This window comes from Pelmatolapia mariae, linkage group LG2 (assembly GCF_036321145.2).
Source record: "Pelmatolapia mariae isolate MD_Pm_ZW linkage group LG2, Pm_UMD_F_2, whole genome shotgun sequence".
NCBI classification, from domain to species: domain Eukaryota; kingdom Metazoa; phylum Chordata; class Actinopteri; order Cichliformes; family Cichlidae; genus Pelmatolapia; species Pelmatolapia mariae.
The window spans coordinates 12,171,338-12,189,792 of NC_086228.1; the positions used below are offsets into that span (position 1 = coordinate 12,171,338).

Sequence of the window (18,455 nt, forward strand, 5' to 3'; positions counted from 1 at the left end):
TGACATTAAAACTATATGAAAGCTGATTAAAGAGATCCAGACTTTCAGACACAGGTCAGAACAGGAAGTGTTCGTTATAAAAAAAATCATATGAGCTAATTTGTTTTCTTTACGTAGTCAAAACAGTTGCGTATGAGCTGAGAAGGACACGTTTTTTCTTGATGTAGAATCTGAATCTGAATAAAAAATGATTCATTTTTGGACACAATGGGCTAAAAGAAGTTTATTTCAGTCACGCTTTGCTCTCTGCCCTTTACTGAGTACATACAAAAGATGGACGTAGAACTCTGACAGAACCTCCTGGTTTGGGAAACGCTGGTTTAACGCCTGGCATTTTGACTGCGGCCATATTGGTTTTTTTGAAGCATGATCTTTTCCTTCCTGGTTGTCTTCTTCTTCTTCTTCTACTTCTTTTTTTCTTGATCTTTTTGATCTGCACCCAGATTGTCTTCTTACTCTTGTTTTTCTTGGTCGTCTTCTTCTTCTTCTCCTTCTTCCTAAGTCGTGGTTACTGTGCGGCAGTGATTCACGCAGTCTCATAAACTTGATGTTGTCAAAACGCCTTTTCTTCCGTCATCGCAGCCTCCGATGGTTTTTGACTCTGTTTTAAAGTCGAGGGATCTTTGGAGGAACTGCAGCTTTTGTTGCTGGTTCGTCATGTTATGCTACGTGTGGAGAAGAAGCATTTAAAAGGAACAGAAGGTGACTGCCGGTGAGATCGGAGCGCTCCCAGGCAGACCAGTGGTACACCGAGCGCCGTAACGTAAGGACAACATGGGCTCATATGCATCAGCTGGGTGTACGATAGGCATGAATGAGATGAAGTCACTGACACAAATGAGGAAGTGTTCCTCCCACTCACCGTGTTTGATCTGTGGGTCGTGTTAGAGAGATGTTGATGATGGTGAGTTTGCATGTTGAGGCTGCAGAGTGGGAAAACCCCTCCAGCTCTGGCAGGACCAGTGGGACGATGACTAGTCTGACTCACTCGACTCACCCGCTCCGTCTCTCTGTTTTTTTTAATTGATAAGGCATCTGTCACCTTCACTGCCTGCGTCCCGTGGTGTCATGCTCTGTGTACGTACTCTGCTCTAATGTGTGCTCGTGAAGTTCCCCTGAAGTTTCCACAAGAGTTTTTGTTTTTCTAAACTACTGACTTTTCGTGCCTGTAGTTTCTTAAAAACTTCTAAGGAAGTTTTCTGGATAAAATTGGAATTTCCCTTTAAGGTTCTCGCAGTGATGAACATTTTACACCTTTAAGACTTTAAAGCTTTTCTTTAAACTCGAGCAGACTTATGAGAGATCTACTCAAGCAGCTTATCCACGAGTTATTTTTGTGAGTAATGATGGCGTTAATAGTGGAACGGAGCGAGGTAAATCAATGTGCCCTGAGTCATTCCTGCTTTCATGAACATCAAGTTTTATTCAAGAGGATCTGAAAGCAGCGACTCACCGACTCACTGGGGCAGTCATCGAGGCTGACAGGTGCTTTACCTGGCACAGGATCATCCATGCCACAAAGTTTTGAAGAATAAAACCAGATTTGAAGCTGCAACTTCATGAAGCCAGATGTTGAGTTTAATCAAAAACAGCTGCAACAAAAAGTGACGAAACGGCCTGTTTTATTCCTTAATATCAACATTAAAGTGTTTTATGCATTTTATTTATGCTCGATGCATGAAATCCACCGGAATATAAAAACACTGTGATACAAATATTAGCGGCCTGCAGTGTGTGATGAATGTGGAGCGCTCACGGATGTGTTTCACGTTGGAGAAGAAAACAGGAAAATGTCTGAGCGCGTGTTAACCACAGGCCTTATTTCAGGCGAATCAAACTTGTAGAAACGGTGAGTGCAAAATGCAAACTCATTCAGAAAGTTTATTTATTCAGATCAGAACAGTCCCTTTTTTTCCTCCCGCTGCCTCAGCCCGGCCACAGCGCACACACCGGGACAACTTGGTGAATGTTTGGATTTACTAAGTGTCTGAAACAACTTTGGCATCATTACCGTAAAACAAACATCCCCAGTAGCTGCACGCAGAGTTCATCCCACAGCTGCTTTTCCTCACAATATTCCTCGAGACTCCGATAAACACTCGAAGCTCCTGCACGGATCGGATCTGTGCTCCGAGCGCTTTAGTTTTCTGACATCACATGAAGTTTCAGCAAAATCTTCTGCTGGCCTGGACCTGTCCGAGAGCTCTCTGCAAACCACACACACACACAAACACACCTCTGCTGTGTTTCATGTCTGTTGGGAATTTCCTCTCCTTGACACCCACATGTAATTACAAGGAAGTGGAGTTGCGTCACAAACAGGAAAGGTGCCGAGTTTCAGCTCGCAGATGAAAGCTCTGCATCCAGAGGTGTAATATCTGCGTCCTCGCCCACTCTGGCCCAGAAATACTGACATATTTAACCCTTTGTTGTTCGCTCGTGTTCACACAGCGCTGCTGCACAGACTACAGGCTGCCTCAGTGGGTAAAACTCATCAGGTACAGAGAGACCGAAACAAAAACACATTCGGTCGTTGGATTTAAATTACTGTCGTCATTTTGCACTCGGAGGCACCACTTTGAATTTTCCACAGCCTGATGGTTCATGACATTTCATATTTGTGGTGATGTAGATTAAGCCCGAGCTTCACTTTCATCGGTTATCAGACGTTATACATCTGCTCACTTGACTTTTCTGCTTCTTTATGAGGGCTGAGAGTCTTTCGTATTTATCGAGGACAAACCTCCAGAGCTGAAAGCTAAAGCTGGTGTGGAAGTGTCCGAACATTCCCCACAGAGCAGCTTGGTTTGGTCTCTGTGGATAGGTTCCCTCTTCATAACGATTCTCTCACCCCAACCGGTCGCAGCAGATGGCCCCGCCCCTCCCTGAGCCTGGTTCTGCTGGAGGTTTCTTCCTGTTAAAAGGGAGTTTTTCCTTCCCAATGTCGCCAAAGTGCTTGCTCATAGGGGGTCATATGATTGTTGGGTTTTTCTCTGTATGTATTATTGTAGGGTCTGTCTTACAATATAAAGCCCCTTGAGGCGACTGTTGTTGTGATTTGGCGCTGTATAAATAAAATCAAATTGAATTGAGTGGGTGAGTTGGGGCGTGGCCACGTTGATTGACAGATGCCAGGTGGATAGATACTGAGGAAAATTCTGTTACAGCAGCAGGATGATGAATAAAAATGGTGCCATCCACAATAAACAGGCGCATAGTGAGGGCCTTTTACTGCCAGAGATGCAGAACATTTACACTCGTTAAAAATGCCTCCACCCCTATATTTATTTTGAATTTCTAAAAAGACCCGACTAGAGGAGATGAGGTTTCAGGTGAGTACATAATAAATAATTATCTCTTCCCCCGGCATTCACAAGCTTAAATCTCGACCTTCACAAGAGACAGAGGTTAAACTAAATCAAACCAACTCCTCCTAATACGCCTGCTCCAATGAGTGAAATCAAGCGCCCCCAATGACATTTAAAAATATGTAAAATAACCAAGCTCAGTGTGGTCCAATATGGGGTCACCAGGAAGTGTAGGTCCCGTGTTTAATATTTGGTCCTCCAAAGGGGACTGGACCCAGCCCTGCAACAACCCGGGAGGCAGCTGAAACTGGTTAACTGGTTGTATCAGCTGACCTTTCAAAATAAGAGAGAGCAGATTGTCCATCATTAGATGCTTAAATGTAAAAATCAGTGCTTAGATAAACATGAGTGCTCAGGTTTCATTATGGGAATTGGCATTGCACATACTGCCCTCCTCTCTGCAGTTTAGCTTCATCGGGAGCAGTGAAGGCTGATCACTGAGCGCTTCTCTGCAAACTCCACTTGGCTGCTTCACCGTGCTGGGAACGTCAGAGACCTCAGGTAGTTAGTATGAGCGTGTTTGAACCAGGAAACCATCAGACAGCAACGCTCGCTGTGTTTCTAGGAACTGGGTTTGTCTGCCAGAGCGCTTCGAGTGGCCCACAGCACCGGGAAGAGGAAGTGGGCTCGTGTTTATTTACTGCTGCAACGTTCCTGCAGGCAAATGTCTGCAGCAACATAATTTGTACATGCACACGTGTGTGCACGGTAGAAACGGGAACAGATTTCCTTTCCGCAAACTCAGTTTACCTCAGAGTGCAATTAGATAGAGAGATAACTTTTAATTTAGGGCGTGGAGAAACCTCAACGACAAAGTGAAGGAAATCATAACGAGAGAAAAAGCTACAAGTTGAAGTTTTACTTCCTCTGAAGGAATCTTACAGATTGTTTGGTTTTGGTTTGGCAGAAATGCACTCTCAGTTTTTGTAGTTCCGGAACAGGAACAGTTATCTGGATTCAGGCTTGAATGTCTTAAATGTGACTTTGAAAAGGATCCGCGGTTCCTGACCTGATCACAGATAAAGTTTTTTTTATCAGAGATTTCGTAGCTCATTCAAAGCTTAGCTGCTTTCACACTGTACGAAATCTCCACTGATGTGTGCGCTGTGCTCAGACTGAACGAGCTTTCAGCCACGCCTCTAATGACTTGGCAGTATTCTCAGGTATCGATCAGCTCCAGCTGGCAGTGCGATGCCTTCACACGTGTCTATAGGTTTCTATAAGTTACTATGTTGCTGTTGAATTTGGTGCAGCAGCTCTTTGGAACAGAAGGATGCACACGCGTTAAAAGTGTGCAGGGTTTTTTTTTAAAATTTCACTGGAAGTATGGTTATTGCAGGTTCCCTTGAAATGCTGTGAAATAATTGGAAGGCTGTGCCCCCAATGTTGACATTTTAACATGAGTCTGTGGGGACTGACTCACTTTTGCAGTCTGAATTGGACTTTAGAAGAAATGCAGGTTTTACTTCAGGGAAAACTTCAGTTATATTTCTCTAACCTCGTCTCTTCGGTATAAATATAGGTATAAATGAGGCATTAATGGACACCTGTGTGTTTCACAGTTGAAACTCATAAGTGTTAAAGCTTCAGACTCGTTTTTATTTCACAGAATCTGTTTAATGTGATAGATAGATAGAGATCAGCGCACTTTCGTGTTTCTGTCTGATGTTCGGACAGGGGATGAAAACACGTCTTTGCGAGATCCGTTAAAAAGTAGGTGAGGCGGCGTGAAACTGCGTCCGCTGAAGTTTGGCTGGTATCGTGAGTCATCCGTACCAGGAGAAAGTTTTTTCTGAACCACAGCAGAGAAGCGCCGAGGGCAGAAAAATCCAAAGTGCCCTGAATCTGTCACCGTGAGTCATCTCTGGATCTCTGAATGACTTCTCTGAAACCACATCCATCCAGTGTGACCTCTCCCTCATTTGACAGACTCTAACAATCCACACCGAGCGTCCTTCAGCACAGTCACTGTTTAAGGTTCAGCAGAAGCGCATTTCCTCTCAGACTGAGTGTGTTGGCGATAAGCTGGTCTCCGGATTTGAAGACCAAACCATGGCAAAGATTATTTTCATGCATCAGCGACAGATGACAGATGAAGTTCCCTCTGTGATCCAGAACTTTGCAGGATTCAGAAAAACTCCTAAACTTGATCTGATCGGCATTATTTCTCCATTTCACAGCCAGGAGCCACATTCAGGTGTGATTTATAAGAATATTAGAATATCAGAGCTGGAAGGCGAGCCTGGGATTGAATTGTAGGTTCATCAGCTGATCCCATGTGCCGATATGAGCCTGGAAAGTTTACCCATAATGCACTTTTTGAAGTTTTCCCCGGTGGATTATGGAGATCAGATCATCCAGGGTCCCATCAGTGGTGTCTGCTGCTCTGCCTCACAGACATCAATCTGCTGCAGTTCAGACTGTCGTAGATCCATCGCACTGATGCTCACAGCAGGTTATAGTGAGCCCGGTTTAGTCTTTACACTGTGAGTCTTGGAGTAAAGTTGCAGATATTTACGGTGGTTATCTGTGCGTGTGTTTCAGATCTGTAACTACCAGGGTCAGGCCCGGGTGGTGGTCCAGCTGGTGACGGCGCTGACTGCCGTCCCTCACCTGCACGCTCACAGTCTGGTGGGAAAACAGTGCGATAAAGGAATCTGCATCGCCGACCTGCAGTCCAAAGACTCCACCATCAGGTCTGCATCGCTCAACCACACACACACACGCAGTGAAGCCCGTAAAACGATCGTATGTGACGCTCAGTTTATTTCTCATAGCTTCCCGAATCTGGGGATCCTCCACGTGACGAAGAAGAACGTGGCAAAGACTCTGGAGGAGCGGATGATCGAGGCCTTCAGGCTGGGATACAACTGCGGGGTCTCCATCCACCCCGACATCGACAGCGTTCAGGGGGAGGTCAGAGTCCCCCGAGAAATCACAGGTGAGTGAGACACATAACAAAGTTTAAATCAGCATCAGATGACAGCTGATGATTTCTTTGGTGCGTCTGATGTATTAATGTGCAGAAATGTGCATGTAGAGCTCAGGTTAGAGGTTTCAGGATGTTTTATCTGTTTCAGCGTTGACTCTCGCCCTCCTCTCTCTCCCTTCAGAGCACCACCTCAGTGTGATCAGAAATGCTGCCTCTACTCAGGCCAAAGAGATGGACCTCAGCGTGGTTCGGCTCATGTTCACGGCGTTCCTCCCCGACAGCGACGGCGGCTTCTCCAGGCGGCTCGAGCCCGTGGTGTCCGAGCCGATCTACGACAGCAGTGAGTCCAGGCATTTCTAATCTTCTCCCTCCAGCAGGAAGGTTTGCAGGTCCGTCCACGATGCGTTTAGGGCTCGGAGGAAAGTGTAACTTTGACTGTTTTTATCTCGTGAGATCTGCTTTGAAGCTACCGCCTGAGTCTTTGAACCACATGAAAGATGTTTCGTTTTCGCTTCAGTCCCATTTTGTGCTCGCTCGCGGTGTCGCTCTCAGTCTAATTTTTTCCACCTGCAGCTCGAACTAAAACCTGAGCAAACTTTACAGATGTGCGAGATAATTTCTGGTTGCTGCACTTTGTCCCTGAGGTAGTGACAGTCTGTGTAACGCTACAACGGGGATTTATTGAAGAGCGACTGAGAAAGAAACAGTTTATGTGGCGGGACTTTTTGCACATGTACTTAAAGTTTCACTGTAAAAGTGTAAAATTTGACAAGGAAATGAAGATTATTAAGGTTCGCAGAGGCAGTTTGCTGCCATTTCCTGTACTTCTCTTTAGTGTTGGATCTGGGGTTTTTTGTTTTAAAGAGTTTTTTTGGCCTTTTTACGGCTTTATTTGAAAAGGTACAGCGAAGAGTGACAGGAAAGCAGAGGGAGGGAGAGAGGGGACGAGATACGGCAAATGGCCACGGGTCGGATTCAAACCCGGGCAGCCCTCAGCCATGTGGCACATGGTCGCCTGCTCATCCCAGTAAAAACCGGTGCCTAGTATTGGATCTGTTTCACATTACTGAAATGTCCGACAGAATGACCGGTGATTATTGCGAGTCTGACAGACCTGAAACAAGCTGGATGTAATGCAGTTGGTTGCCCACAGGAGGCTGAGAGTCCAGTTCTTTCCTTTGACTTTAATAAACGCCTGCAGCCACACCGGAATGCAATAAAGTGAGGTTTGGTCATAATGCTCCAAGTTCTACAAATCCTGCAGGTCAGCTGTTCCACATCTCAGCTGTACAAACATCAGACTAACCTGCTAAGTTATTGCTAATGCTAATGCTAATAATAATAAGGTTGTGTTGATTATTGAAATGATAAAGCTGCTCATAAATTAGTGCTCTTTGGGGCACAGGTGTAGACCACCTGGTTGAGTCCTTGCTCTCCTGTCCATGAAAGCCAAAACTAAAAAAATGAATCCATTATTCAGAGCTTGTCCTCAAAACTTTCCCCTTTCCTTTCATCAGCTCTAATCTTGTCATTGTAACCTGACCGTGTGTTTGTCAAAGTGAACAACCCTTCAACCGTTGGTCGGAGCACACACCTGCAGGTGCCACCGACAGATTGAATTAAAGCCCACAGAGAAACGTGTTAGATGTCCACACCGAGCTGCACACGGACTCCACGCCCACTCCAGTTTGCTCCGATCAGTTTTAAGAAAAATGAAAACGGGTTTTAAAGTGCAGCTTTGAGTCTTGGTCTGCGCTGAGAGATGATCATGTGTGAAGTTTCGTGTTGGACCGTAGATTCGATGGATCATTGGTTCCTAAATACTGAACCCCAGCTCCAGGCCTCATGTTTCAGTCTGAAGTGTTGAAAGTTTATGAAGTTTGTCGTTTATATGTGTTGGATTTGTGGTTTGAGAAACAGCCGAATAAAGCGAGTGGTCAGAGTCGGAGGATCGCTCTGGACTGAAGAGCGCCGCTTGTGTCTTGTCAGGCCGCTCGGTTTCGTTTCCCTCTTCCTGCTGAAGCTGCTTCGCTTTCTGTGCTGTACTTCCTCTCAGAGGACTGAACTCAACTCCGAGTTCATTGTTTCAGCCCTGCTCTGCACTTTCATTTTTACCAGCAGGAAACATTTCACACACTTTTCTCTTCTCGATTCGCCTTTTTTCACTCTTTTACTTTTGGTTTTTGGACTTATCATTTTTTTAATTGCTAGACTTTCATTTACCAGTTGCAGTAGACCCGCGGCGTTCAGGGTTCAGGCCAGCTTCAGTGTAATAGTAGTGAGCAGGAGTGGATCACCTGTTTAATCTGCTACAGTGTGCCAGCGTTTGCTGTGCATCTGCAAGCTGCTTTGAAACCCACCTCCACCTCAGCTCCTTTTCATCCAGTTTCCACTTCCTGCGTTCCGTATCAGTCCTGCTGTCCTGTCCTCTCCTCTCGCAAACCTGTCCACGCTCATGGACGTACCTAAACTACCAGGCCCCGTCCTGACGGTGACTGCAAACTTCACAACTTCCTGTTGACTTTGTCTAAGGGAAGCGGCGCATCTGTGATCTATTTTAGCATCTGTGGACACGTGCTCAGTGCCTCTATTTGATCTTACAGTGTGCTGTGGTTTGAAGACCTCAGCCTGTCCAGCACAGACAGGAACCTGTTCACAGCCCCTGTAACTTTGTGTTACGATTACACTTAAAACCCCTTCATGGTGTCTTTTCTGGCCCTGATCTCCAACACAAACCTTTGAGTGATGTAAAAGTGTGGTTACTTTACCTTAGAGTGATGGTGCAAATGAAAAAACTCCCTTTTGAAGATGCGTAGCTCTTGAGGAAGCCTCAGGTAGGTACATTTCTGACAGTAGCTGTTTCTCTTTTCGCCCTCAGAGGCTCCGAACGCCTCCAACCTGAAGATCGTGAGGATGGATCGGACCGCCGGCTGCGTGACCGGAGGAGAGGAGGTCTACCTGCTCTGCGACAAAGTCCAGAAAGGTGAGCTTTCCGAGCAGAGCGTTTCCTGTTTTCTGTTTGACACATATAAGGTTGGGATGCGGGAAGCTTATATTAAACATGGACGCAATTGAAAATAATGAGGTCAGAATAAGCACAAAGGGGGAGGAGCTAAAACACGGCTCACCTGAGACAGGATAAGATGAGGAAGATTGTTTTGAGAATCATGCAGAGCTGCTCCAGTAAACAGCTGGAAATGAGCAGGGCTGTTTGGAACGCTGGTTCTGGTTTTTAAAGCACCTCAGAGCAAACACGCATGCAGGTTATTTTAAGGGCTGCTAAAAAGTCTCTTAAGTAGTGATTTTTTTTCTTTTTCACTGAACTTTATTTGAAGACATTTCCGTGCAGTTGAGTGTAAATGAGGTGAATCTGAGCGGTTTTTCCTGGTTGGAGCTGTGTCAGTGGTGTTGGAGGAAGTCCTGCTTCAGGGAATTCCCCTCCAACGTACAAATCCCACAGGAGGAAGAGTTGGATTCGGGCTGCCGCCCGCTCCGCTTCCAGGGTTTCTCTGAGAGAACCGATGTGCTCTGAGATCACGGTGCTCTGGCCTCCAGCAGCGGGGCAATGTTATTAATTATCAGTAGCCTGGTCCGGATCTCGTTATGTTGGAGATGATTCTCCATGACGTACACTGCACAAAAGGTGATAACCAGGATTACCCCTGTGGTTATCACAGGCCTCTGGATTAGCACAATCAAGATCTGAGAGCTGATTTTAAGCCACGTGAACAAAGGTCGATCTTTATGCAGTGCATCTGAGCTAGAGATGCTCCCAAGGCCTGAAAGCGAGCTATGAAACCATGGTGACCTGATGTTTGTGTTTGCAGATGACATCCAGGTTCGGTTCTATGAGGAGGATGACTCGGGTCTCACCTGGGAGGCTCTGGGAGACTTCTCCCCCACAGACGTCCACAGACAGGTGAGCATTCCTGCATTCGGAGCTGCTACTTTGACCTGCAGGTGTTGGGAGTGTCATTAACCGTGCCCGTTACTGCGCCGACAGTTCGCCATTGTATTTAAGACGCCGAAGTATCGAGACCAGAACCTGCAGAAACCGACGTCTGTGTTCGTCCAGCTGAAGAGGAAGTCCGACAACGAGACCAGCGAGCCTAAACCCTTCACCTACCACCCCCAGATCTTAGGTAGGTCACATGACCCCGCTCTTCCTCTGGAGTTGGCGAGAAATGAGCCCTCAACTCAGGTAATGCTTTACCTGCAGGTCCCTAATACTCCTCTCAGGCCTTTATCTCCCCAGCGAGGCTCTTCTTCTTCCCCCACAGCCTGATTTTACTTTCACTTTCAACAAAAAGAAAATTAATAAAACTCCAAATTATTAAAAAAAAACACTGGAACAATTACAAGCAAATCGGCTGGAAACATTAATAAATAGCAGCGGATGTGGCGAAGGGAAAATTTCAATATTTATATTAATGTTTTTACTATCTGTGTCCCAACACTGCCCCCTGCTGTTTGATCATCCATCACCTGATTGATTTATTAACGATTTTAAATGTGGGATGCAGGGCTCTAGAGTGCGACCAATTTGGTCGCAAATGCGACCAAATTTTTCCGTGGTGCGACAAAAAAAAAACATTTGGTCGCACCGGTGCGACCAACTGTTACCAACATTTGGTCGCACCTGTTTGGGTAACAAAAAAAAATCTCTGCAACTCTCCATGTGGTCAACAACAGACACACATTATGCCCCTATCGTGGACTAAACCAATCAGAGATAGTCAGGGGCGGGACCTCTCTGATTGGCCGTGGTCCAGTGGAAAGTGCAGGTAGAAGAGGGAGGTGAGTAGCTTTAATAAGGCGATATCAATTCATTAACGGATTCCACACAAAGACGTAAACACAGAGCGACCCGACGCATCAGAATCAGCTTTGTCTTTCTCGGCTTTCTCACCGGACGGCCCGCAGACGGACACGCTGTCGGAGCTTAGCGATTCTGATGTGTCGGGTCCGCGCTGTGTTTACGTCTTTTTGCGCTGATTCTGAGCTGCAAGTTTTGTCTCTCCAACCAAAATTCGCCGAGCCAAAAAGAAGCAGCAAACTACGCTTCACATTTGATCAATGTCGTCATGAATTCCCTCTAACTTTTGCTGTTTTGCTCCCACCACGATAAAAATTACACTTCCTACACAGCTCCCTGTGTGTACTTCAAGAACAGTTTCCCGTCTCAAATCTCTGTTTTCTGGATTATTCATTCGCTTATTACCCACCAGTCTACCGTTGTTTACAGCGCTGTCTTTTTCTTTTTTCATGTAAATGACGTCCGACAAGAAAGCCTAAGTTCTGCTGTTCAATACTGAAGAAATTTATATAATATTGCAGAATATTTTTAAGGTCATCTGCTATAAAAAGCCAGACCAGGAAAATCTCCTTCATGTTTTTCTGTGTTTTATTCTCAGTTACTTTGACACAAAGGCATCTGCTGTGATGTTCACAATTCTGATGAAGTCTCACAAGTGTCAGTACTGATAAATGATCAGAATTATAATATTTCTGACTGTCTGAGGCTAAACTGAATCGAATCAGGACTTTGAGAACCTGAATCGAATGGATTATAGAAATCAGTGATGATACCCAGCTCTAGTGAGCAGCCTAGGCCCGACAGAAGTGGATGTAGCTGTGGGTAATAAGAAAAGATGAAAAGAACTATCGATAACTTTTGTGTTAAGTTAAGGACTGATCCGTCTGAAATTCATAGCCAGCTCTGACACAGTGCCATCAATCTTTGAATGCTGAAAAAGCAGCAGTGTATCCAGAAAACACACTTCATGCTGCAATAAATGCACTGCCCAAGTGTCCCCTCTCCCCACTGCCTTTCAGCAGCAGGCAGCAGCAAACAGGTCGTCAGGCCAAGATGATGATTAAGTTTAACATTTTCTACAATATTGACAAAGCACTTTAAGCACAAGTTTGTTAGTTAATAATTTAGAAATGAATATTGTCTGTATGGACTTCCCCCCAAAGAAGTTGCACATGTAAAACTGCGGTGTTAAGCGAAGCGGTTGAAAAATTTGAGTGCGCCTAACTTTTGTGCCGGTACGCCTAAATTTTTTAAGTTAGGCGCATCGGTGCGCCCATGTCAAAAAGTTAGTCTAGAGCCCTGGGATGCCACAGAGGTTAGCATGGCGTGAACACGTGTTTGTTTTTAGATAAAGAGGAGGTGCAGAGGAAGAGGCAGAAGACTTTACCCAACTTCCAGGACTTCAGTGGTCATGGAGGAGGAGGTCTATACAGAGGAGGAGGAGGAGGTCCGGCTGCTGGAGGAGGACCTGGATCCACAGGTAGAGTCTGTGTTCTGGTCTGCTCTGCGGTTTAACAGGGTGACGTTCTGTGATGTCATCATTAATCTCTTCTGTGTTTGGGTGGATTTCCCTCAGGATACCCAGGATACCAGGGCTTCACTACCTACAACTATGGAGGAGGAGGTGGAGGAGGAGGAGGTTTCTCCACAGGGTACTCAGCGGGTCTGGGAGGAGGTGGAGGAGGGATCAAACACGGTGAGGAGCTACGATGAAGTAGTAGAGCCATTCAAAGTAATTTAGGAGCCGGGAGAGGTTGAAATAATCTATGATAATCTATAATACGAATAAAATAACAGATTTAGGAGCGTGACCTTTTAACCTTTAACCTAGTTAGGAGGAAGAAACAAATCATGACTTCAGTAATCTCAGATAAAAGCCAAGAAAAGTTTTGGAAGTCATTAATATTATTATTGATATTATGCAAAATTTAGGTGACGTCTAAGACAATCTAGTTAAAAACCAGATTATAAAGTCTCCATTTATGAGAAAATTCCATCTCTGAGATTATAAATCTGTAAATTTATGTGGAAAAACTTGAAAATCATCTGAGAAAACACAACAAACGCTGTTTGTTTAAAGGCTCTCAGAGTGGTGCCGCAGACAACGACGGTGACGACAACGACCCGGACGACGACTCGCCATCAGGGGCCGTGCTGCGAGCTCCAGCCCGGCCCGAAGCCGTGGAGGTCAGGGAGAGGAGCGAGGAGGGAGGGGTCAGTGTGGAGCCTGGAGCAGAGAGAGGTAAACGTTATTCTAAATTTGGCGAAAGAGTTTGCTTTTCCCGCCTCGGTGTTAGACCTCTGACGCTGCTGCTTTCTGGTGACACCGGTGATTATTTCCTGCATGGCGCTCCCGGGTCCACTCAAAGATGCTCATATCACACTGACGGCATCAGAAAGCTCAGGATAAATTCAGTTTTTACGAAGCGTTTAGGCGTTTCACACATCCAATCAAGTCTTTCTTTCTCCTTCAGAGTTCGACGCCAAGGAGCAGCTGGATCAGGTGACCAGCAGACTGCTGGACGCCATCTTTCAGTACTCTGTTACAGCTGACTCGGCGTACCTGCTGGCTCCACAGCGCTCCCTGATGGCCGCGCAGGATGTAAACGGAGACACGTCAGTAAACGCATCGTGATGATCAGATGTGCGCACATTAAAAGTTATTATTCGGCCGTGTAGTGACGCCTCCTTTTTCTCTTCTCAGCGGGCTCCATTTGGCTGTTCTCCACAACCAGCAGGAGGCGCTGAAGAGTCTGACGCAGGTGGTGTCTGCCCTGCCCGGAGAGGAGGTGCTCAACATGAGGAACCACCTGTACCAGGTATGGAGCTCGTCGTCTCCAGCCTTACAGAGCTGAAAGCTTCAGGTCACAGAGCTAAAGCACCCTCCCTCTGTTTCCCAGACTCCTTTGCACCTGGCCGCGATCACGCAGCAGAAGGAGGCAGTGGAAGTGCTGCTGCTGGCTGGCGCCGACCCGACGCTGACGGATCGTCACGGCAACACAGTGCTGCACCTGGCAGCTCAGCATGAGGGAGAAGGGATGATCCAGTTTTTACTGCAACACAGAGAGCTGAGAGAGCTGCTGGACCAAACCAACACAGCAGGTACACACACACACACACACACACACATGCTCACACACACACACACACACATGCACACACACACACACACATGCTCACACACACACACACACACACACACACATGCACACACACACACACACACATGCACACACACACACACACATGCTCACACACACACACACACACACACACATGCTCACACACACACACACACACATGCACACACACACACACACATGCTCACACACACACACACACACACACATGCACACACACACGCACAGAGAAAAACACAAATTTTTTCTTGTATTAAAGGGGAAATGAGTCTCGGTGAGTTTTCAGGTTTAACAGACAGACAAAGACACGGGCACGTCACAGAGAGCCGGATCAACTGTACAGCTTCACAGTCGAGTCCATTAATCATTAACGTCACCAAATGTGCGGCTCCAGCAGGGTTTTTGTCTTTGTGGAGTTCATGTTGTTTGATGAAGGTCGGTGTCATCGATCTGCGAGTTATCCCTAAATAACTTTGGTGTTTTAGCACGCTAACTTGGATCTGTAAAATCAGAAAGTCGAGGTAACAGCGACTGTTTTTGTAAGATTCCTGTTTTTGTCAAAGAGACAGTGCGGGGGTGTGATTTTATGTAATGCTGTGTCAGACGTTATCGTTACTGTCATCTCATTTGAAAACTTACCCGTAAACATGTTTGCAGGTCTGTGTGCAATCCACCTGGCGGTTCTGGCCAACCAGCTGTTTTCTCTCAGGGAACTGCTGGAGGGCGGGGCCAATGTAGAGGTCCAGGAACGCAGCTGTGGCCGAACGGCCCTCCATCTCGCCACCGAGACTGACAACGTATCGCTGGCGGGCTGCCTGCTGCTGGAGGTACGCCTGGGTTATTGGGCAGACTGGGAGCTAACAACCAATCAGAGCAGAGACCTTTGCTGAGGCTTTGCTGGCTCAGCATCAGAGCTGCAGCAAATCATTATCTCGTTAATAAAGTGGTTACACATTCATATAGATGCACGCCTGTGAGAAAGAATTTTCATACAGGTGATGCACAAGTGAAACTGAAAGTTTAATGTCAGCATACAAAAGCATCAAAACTTTCATCTGTAAAGATTTAAAATTCTATTATAATTATGAAGTTTATTAGTTCAGCAGTGTGACGGTGCTTCAGAATAACACAATAAAAAAGTCACACAGGCAGTAGAAAGAAACCCATAAATTCAGATCAATTACAAATCACTGATCGCAGAGACATGCAGGACTCGAGTGCAACATAAATTATGACATACAGTCAGTCTAAAATATGGGATGGTTCTGGAAGATAGAGCTGAGCATCGTCAGCATACACGAGCACTCAAAACTCTCAGTATAACTTAACCTACACAATAAACACACAATTTAAAAAAAAGATAAAATACAAACGAGATCCAAATGTGTCTTTAAAAGTGACTTTAAAAGATACTGACGAAGAAATCTGGAGTTCTTCAGCCAGGAACCACAACCTCCCCTAACAGCAATGATTAGGAGTGGTAACTGTTAATTGGACAGTCCACTAAAGCTAAAGTTATTACATATTTTAGTTATTTTCTGATATCTAAAGCCGTCCGTTTAGCTTCATAGGCTTACTTGGGTCCAGCTCACTGGGGAGTGTAAGCAAGCCCTTTGTAGCCTCGTCTCCAACTCCTCAGGGTGGACACCGAGGCCTTCCTAAGTCAGCCAGGAGATACAGTCTCTCCAGAGTGTCTCAGTTGGACATGCCTTTAACACCTGAACTGATCAGGTGGTCAAACAGTCCTAAATAAGTTTTTTAATGTGATTAAGAAGAAGATGCTGATGTTCTCTCTCTTCTTGATTTGACTTTAACTGATGAAGGATCAGATGACCGATGGAGAGTATGACGACCAGTGGTGGGCGTCTCAGTGCTGAGGAATCGTTGTGTGATGTAACTTCACCTTTGAGTCGCCTTTGCATGAAGTGCTGTTTGTGTGTTTCTGCCATCAGGGAAACGCCAAGGTGGACTGCTGCACCTTTAATGGCTCCACCCCCCTCCACATCGCTGCGGGGCGAGGCTCTGTCAAGCTCACGGCTCTCCTCATGGCTGCAGGTAGATTTTTATTAAAGCTCAGAGTTCTTTTGTTCACCAGGAGCTCATTTACTAGCATCCACCTGAGGCTCCATCATTTCTAACACGTGAAGAGGAGGAAGCCTGTGAGACGTCCTGATCTCGTGTTTGATAAATTCGTATTTGGGTCTTTTCAGGTGCAGACCCACAGAAGGAGAACTTTGAGCCACTGTTCTTCAGGGAGGAGGATGAGGAGGAGAGCTGTGAAAAGCAGAGCGAGGATGAGGAAGAAGATGAAGGGTACATCCCAGGGACAACTCCCTTCAACATGGCTGCCACCCCTCAGGTACACGTAGCTTCTGAGCCTCTGGTGAACCTCACGACATGAAGCAGATTTATGAACCCGCAGGTGTGTGTTTGCAGGTTTGGGATCTTCTGAACGGCAAAGAATACAAACCAAAAACACCTCAAACGGCCTTCGTCCCTCCTCAAGGTGAGCTCCTCCCCACACGTGGACACTTTATTACCCTGTGATTGACCACCGTGTTAGACGTGGTTCATTGTTTCATAACCACGAAATACAAAATCATGACATCGGCGCATCGGTTTGCTGATGAAATGTTTGCGTGTGTAGGCGACCTGGCGAGCCTGGATACAGAGGTGAAGCAGGCGCTGTGTGGCACTCTGGAGAGTGAAGGATGCTGGGAGAATCTGGCTCACAGTCTGGGTCTCGGGATCCTCAACACAGCCTTCAGGCTGAGCCCCTCCCCCGCTAAAACCCTGCTGGACAGCTACGAGGTAACGCGCACACACAGAGGATTTCGTGTTGTCTAATCTGAAAACGCCGAGGAGGAGTCTGCGAGGACAACACACATGCCAACACACGATCTCACACACTCAGACACACACTCCAGCATCTGAGTGTTCTCAGAAACCTGGGAAACGCCCGCTTGAGGATTTTGTGGATAAACTGCTTCCCGTCTCTCCTGCAGGTTTCCGGTGGAACGATCAGGGAGCTGCTGGCTGCTCTGAGGTCAGTCGGCGAGTGCAGAGCGCTGAGCGTCCTGGAGGAGGCGCTGCACGAGAGCGAGGAAGCGCCGGCCACCAGCGCAATGAGTGGTGAGCATGCGCACATAACGTGCACGTAACACCGACTGCCAAGTCACATGACCACGAGTCACTGAGCTACGTTTGTGTTTGCAGGCGAGCTTCTGTGCGCTCGGGTTCAGGAACTGAAAGTGGACACTCGAATCGACAGCGGGGTCTGCGACAGCGGGGTGGAGCTTTCCACGGCGTAATGATCTGATCGGTCCACCTCCAGCTGAGTCCATCCATCCACCCGTCGTCCCTCGACTCGCTCTGGACCGAGTGCGACGCTCGTCCTCGTGATGGGTTCAGGGCTGAAAGTTTCTCTGAGCTTTTTAAACCAGTTTGTAAAAAAAAAAGGGTCAAAAGAAAACTTGATTGTAGCGCGTGAAAACAGTCAAACTCAACTTTTACTATTTTTTTTTTGTTTTGTTTTTTTTGGCCATGACACTCCAGCAAAGATGGGGAGCAGCTTCTGTTCCCGCGGAGCCAATAAAGGAAAAACATACCAAAAATCCCCCCCCCGCCTTGGTAAGCTGACGTCTCCTCCTGAGGCGCGCTCTGTTTTCTGTGGATTCGATGGTAAAGTTGTGGATTTGGGGGGTTTTCTGTTCACTTCAACCGCTGAACGCTTCGCACAGTTTAATCTTTCTGCAGCCGCCTGCAGAGAAAAGGTGCTACAAAACTGAAACGATTGTAAAGGATCAGATGTTCTGTAATCTGTTACTCATCTGGTGTTAATCAGAGGGCAGAAACGCGCTGTGATGACACCTCAGATTAAAGAGAGGTTTACCACGCAGTCAGGACGAAATCACAGCTCTGAAAATGGCGATGAAACTGTCCTCTCATGGGTTGATAACTTTAATCCACCTGCCACAGCCATTGTACGATGTGAGGATCTTAATCTTATTTTTTCTGTTGGTTTACAGCTACAGTTTACTCGCACAGGTGTTCCTAATAAAGTGGTCACTTTGGGCAGCATGAGCAGACTCTTCACGGACAGATTCACACACGTGTTTTATTCAGACACACCCCCGACATCTGAAACTCTCCTCTGAGCGCTTTTTTTAAAGTATTATTTACTTTCTAAAATTTCAATG

The 18,455-nt window shown here is 46.4% G+C and overlaps 1 protein-coding gene across 2 annotated transcripts in view; it reads left to right on the forward strand.

The window, feature by feature from the left end:
• nfkb1 (nuclear factor of kappa light polypeptide gene enhancer in B-cells 1) overlaps positions 1-17,668 on the forward strand; it is a 30,810-nt gene extending 13,142 nt beyond the window's left edge. For both annotated transcript variants that reach the window (XM_063493034.1, XM_063493042.1), the window contains exons 6-24: positions 5,913-6,064; positions 6,146-6,309; positions 6,482-6,640; positions 9,179-9,283; positions 10,128-10,219; positions 10,304-10,442; positions 12,465-12,596; positions 12,693-12,812; positions 13,197-13,358; positions 13,591-13,732; positions 13,821-13,935; positions 14,017-14,218; positions 14,914-15,083; positions 16,209-16,311; positions 16,467-16,615; positions 16,693-16,762; positions 16,904-17,067; positions 17,262-17,388; positions 17,473-17,668. In XM_063493034.1, the coding sequence (XP_063349104.1) occupies positions 5,913-6,064; positions 6,146-6,309; positions 6,482-6,640; positions 9,179-9,283; positions 10,128-10,219; positions 10,304-10,442; positions 12,465-12,596; positions 12,693-12,812; positions 13,197-13,358; positions 13,591-13,732; positions 13,821-13,935; positions 14,017-14,218; positions 14,914-15,083; positions 16,209-16,311; positions 16,467-16,615; positions 16,693-16,762; positions 16,904-17,067; positions 17,262-17,388; positions 17,473-17,567 (2,562 nt within the window). In that variant the 3' untranslated portion in view covers positions 17,568-17,668. The remainder of the gene's footprint in view (positions 1-5,912; positions 6,065-6,145; positions 6,310-6,481; positions 6,641-9,178; positions 9,284-10,127; positions 10,220-10,303; positions 10,443-12,464; positions 12,597-12,692; positions 12,813-13,196; positions 13,359-13,590; positions 13,733-13,820; positions 13,936-14,016; positions 14,219-14,913; positions 15,084-16,208; positions 16,312-16,466; positions 16,616-16,692; positions 16,763-16,903; positions 17,068-17,261; positions 17,389-17,472) is intronic.
• Positions 17,669-18,455: the final 787 nt, after the last annotated feature.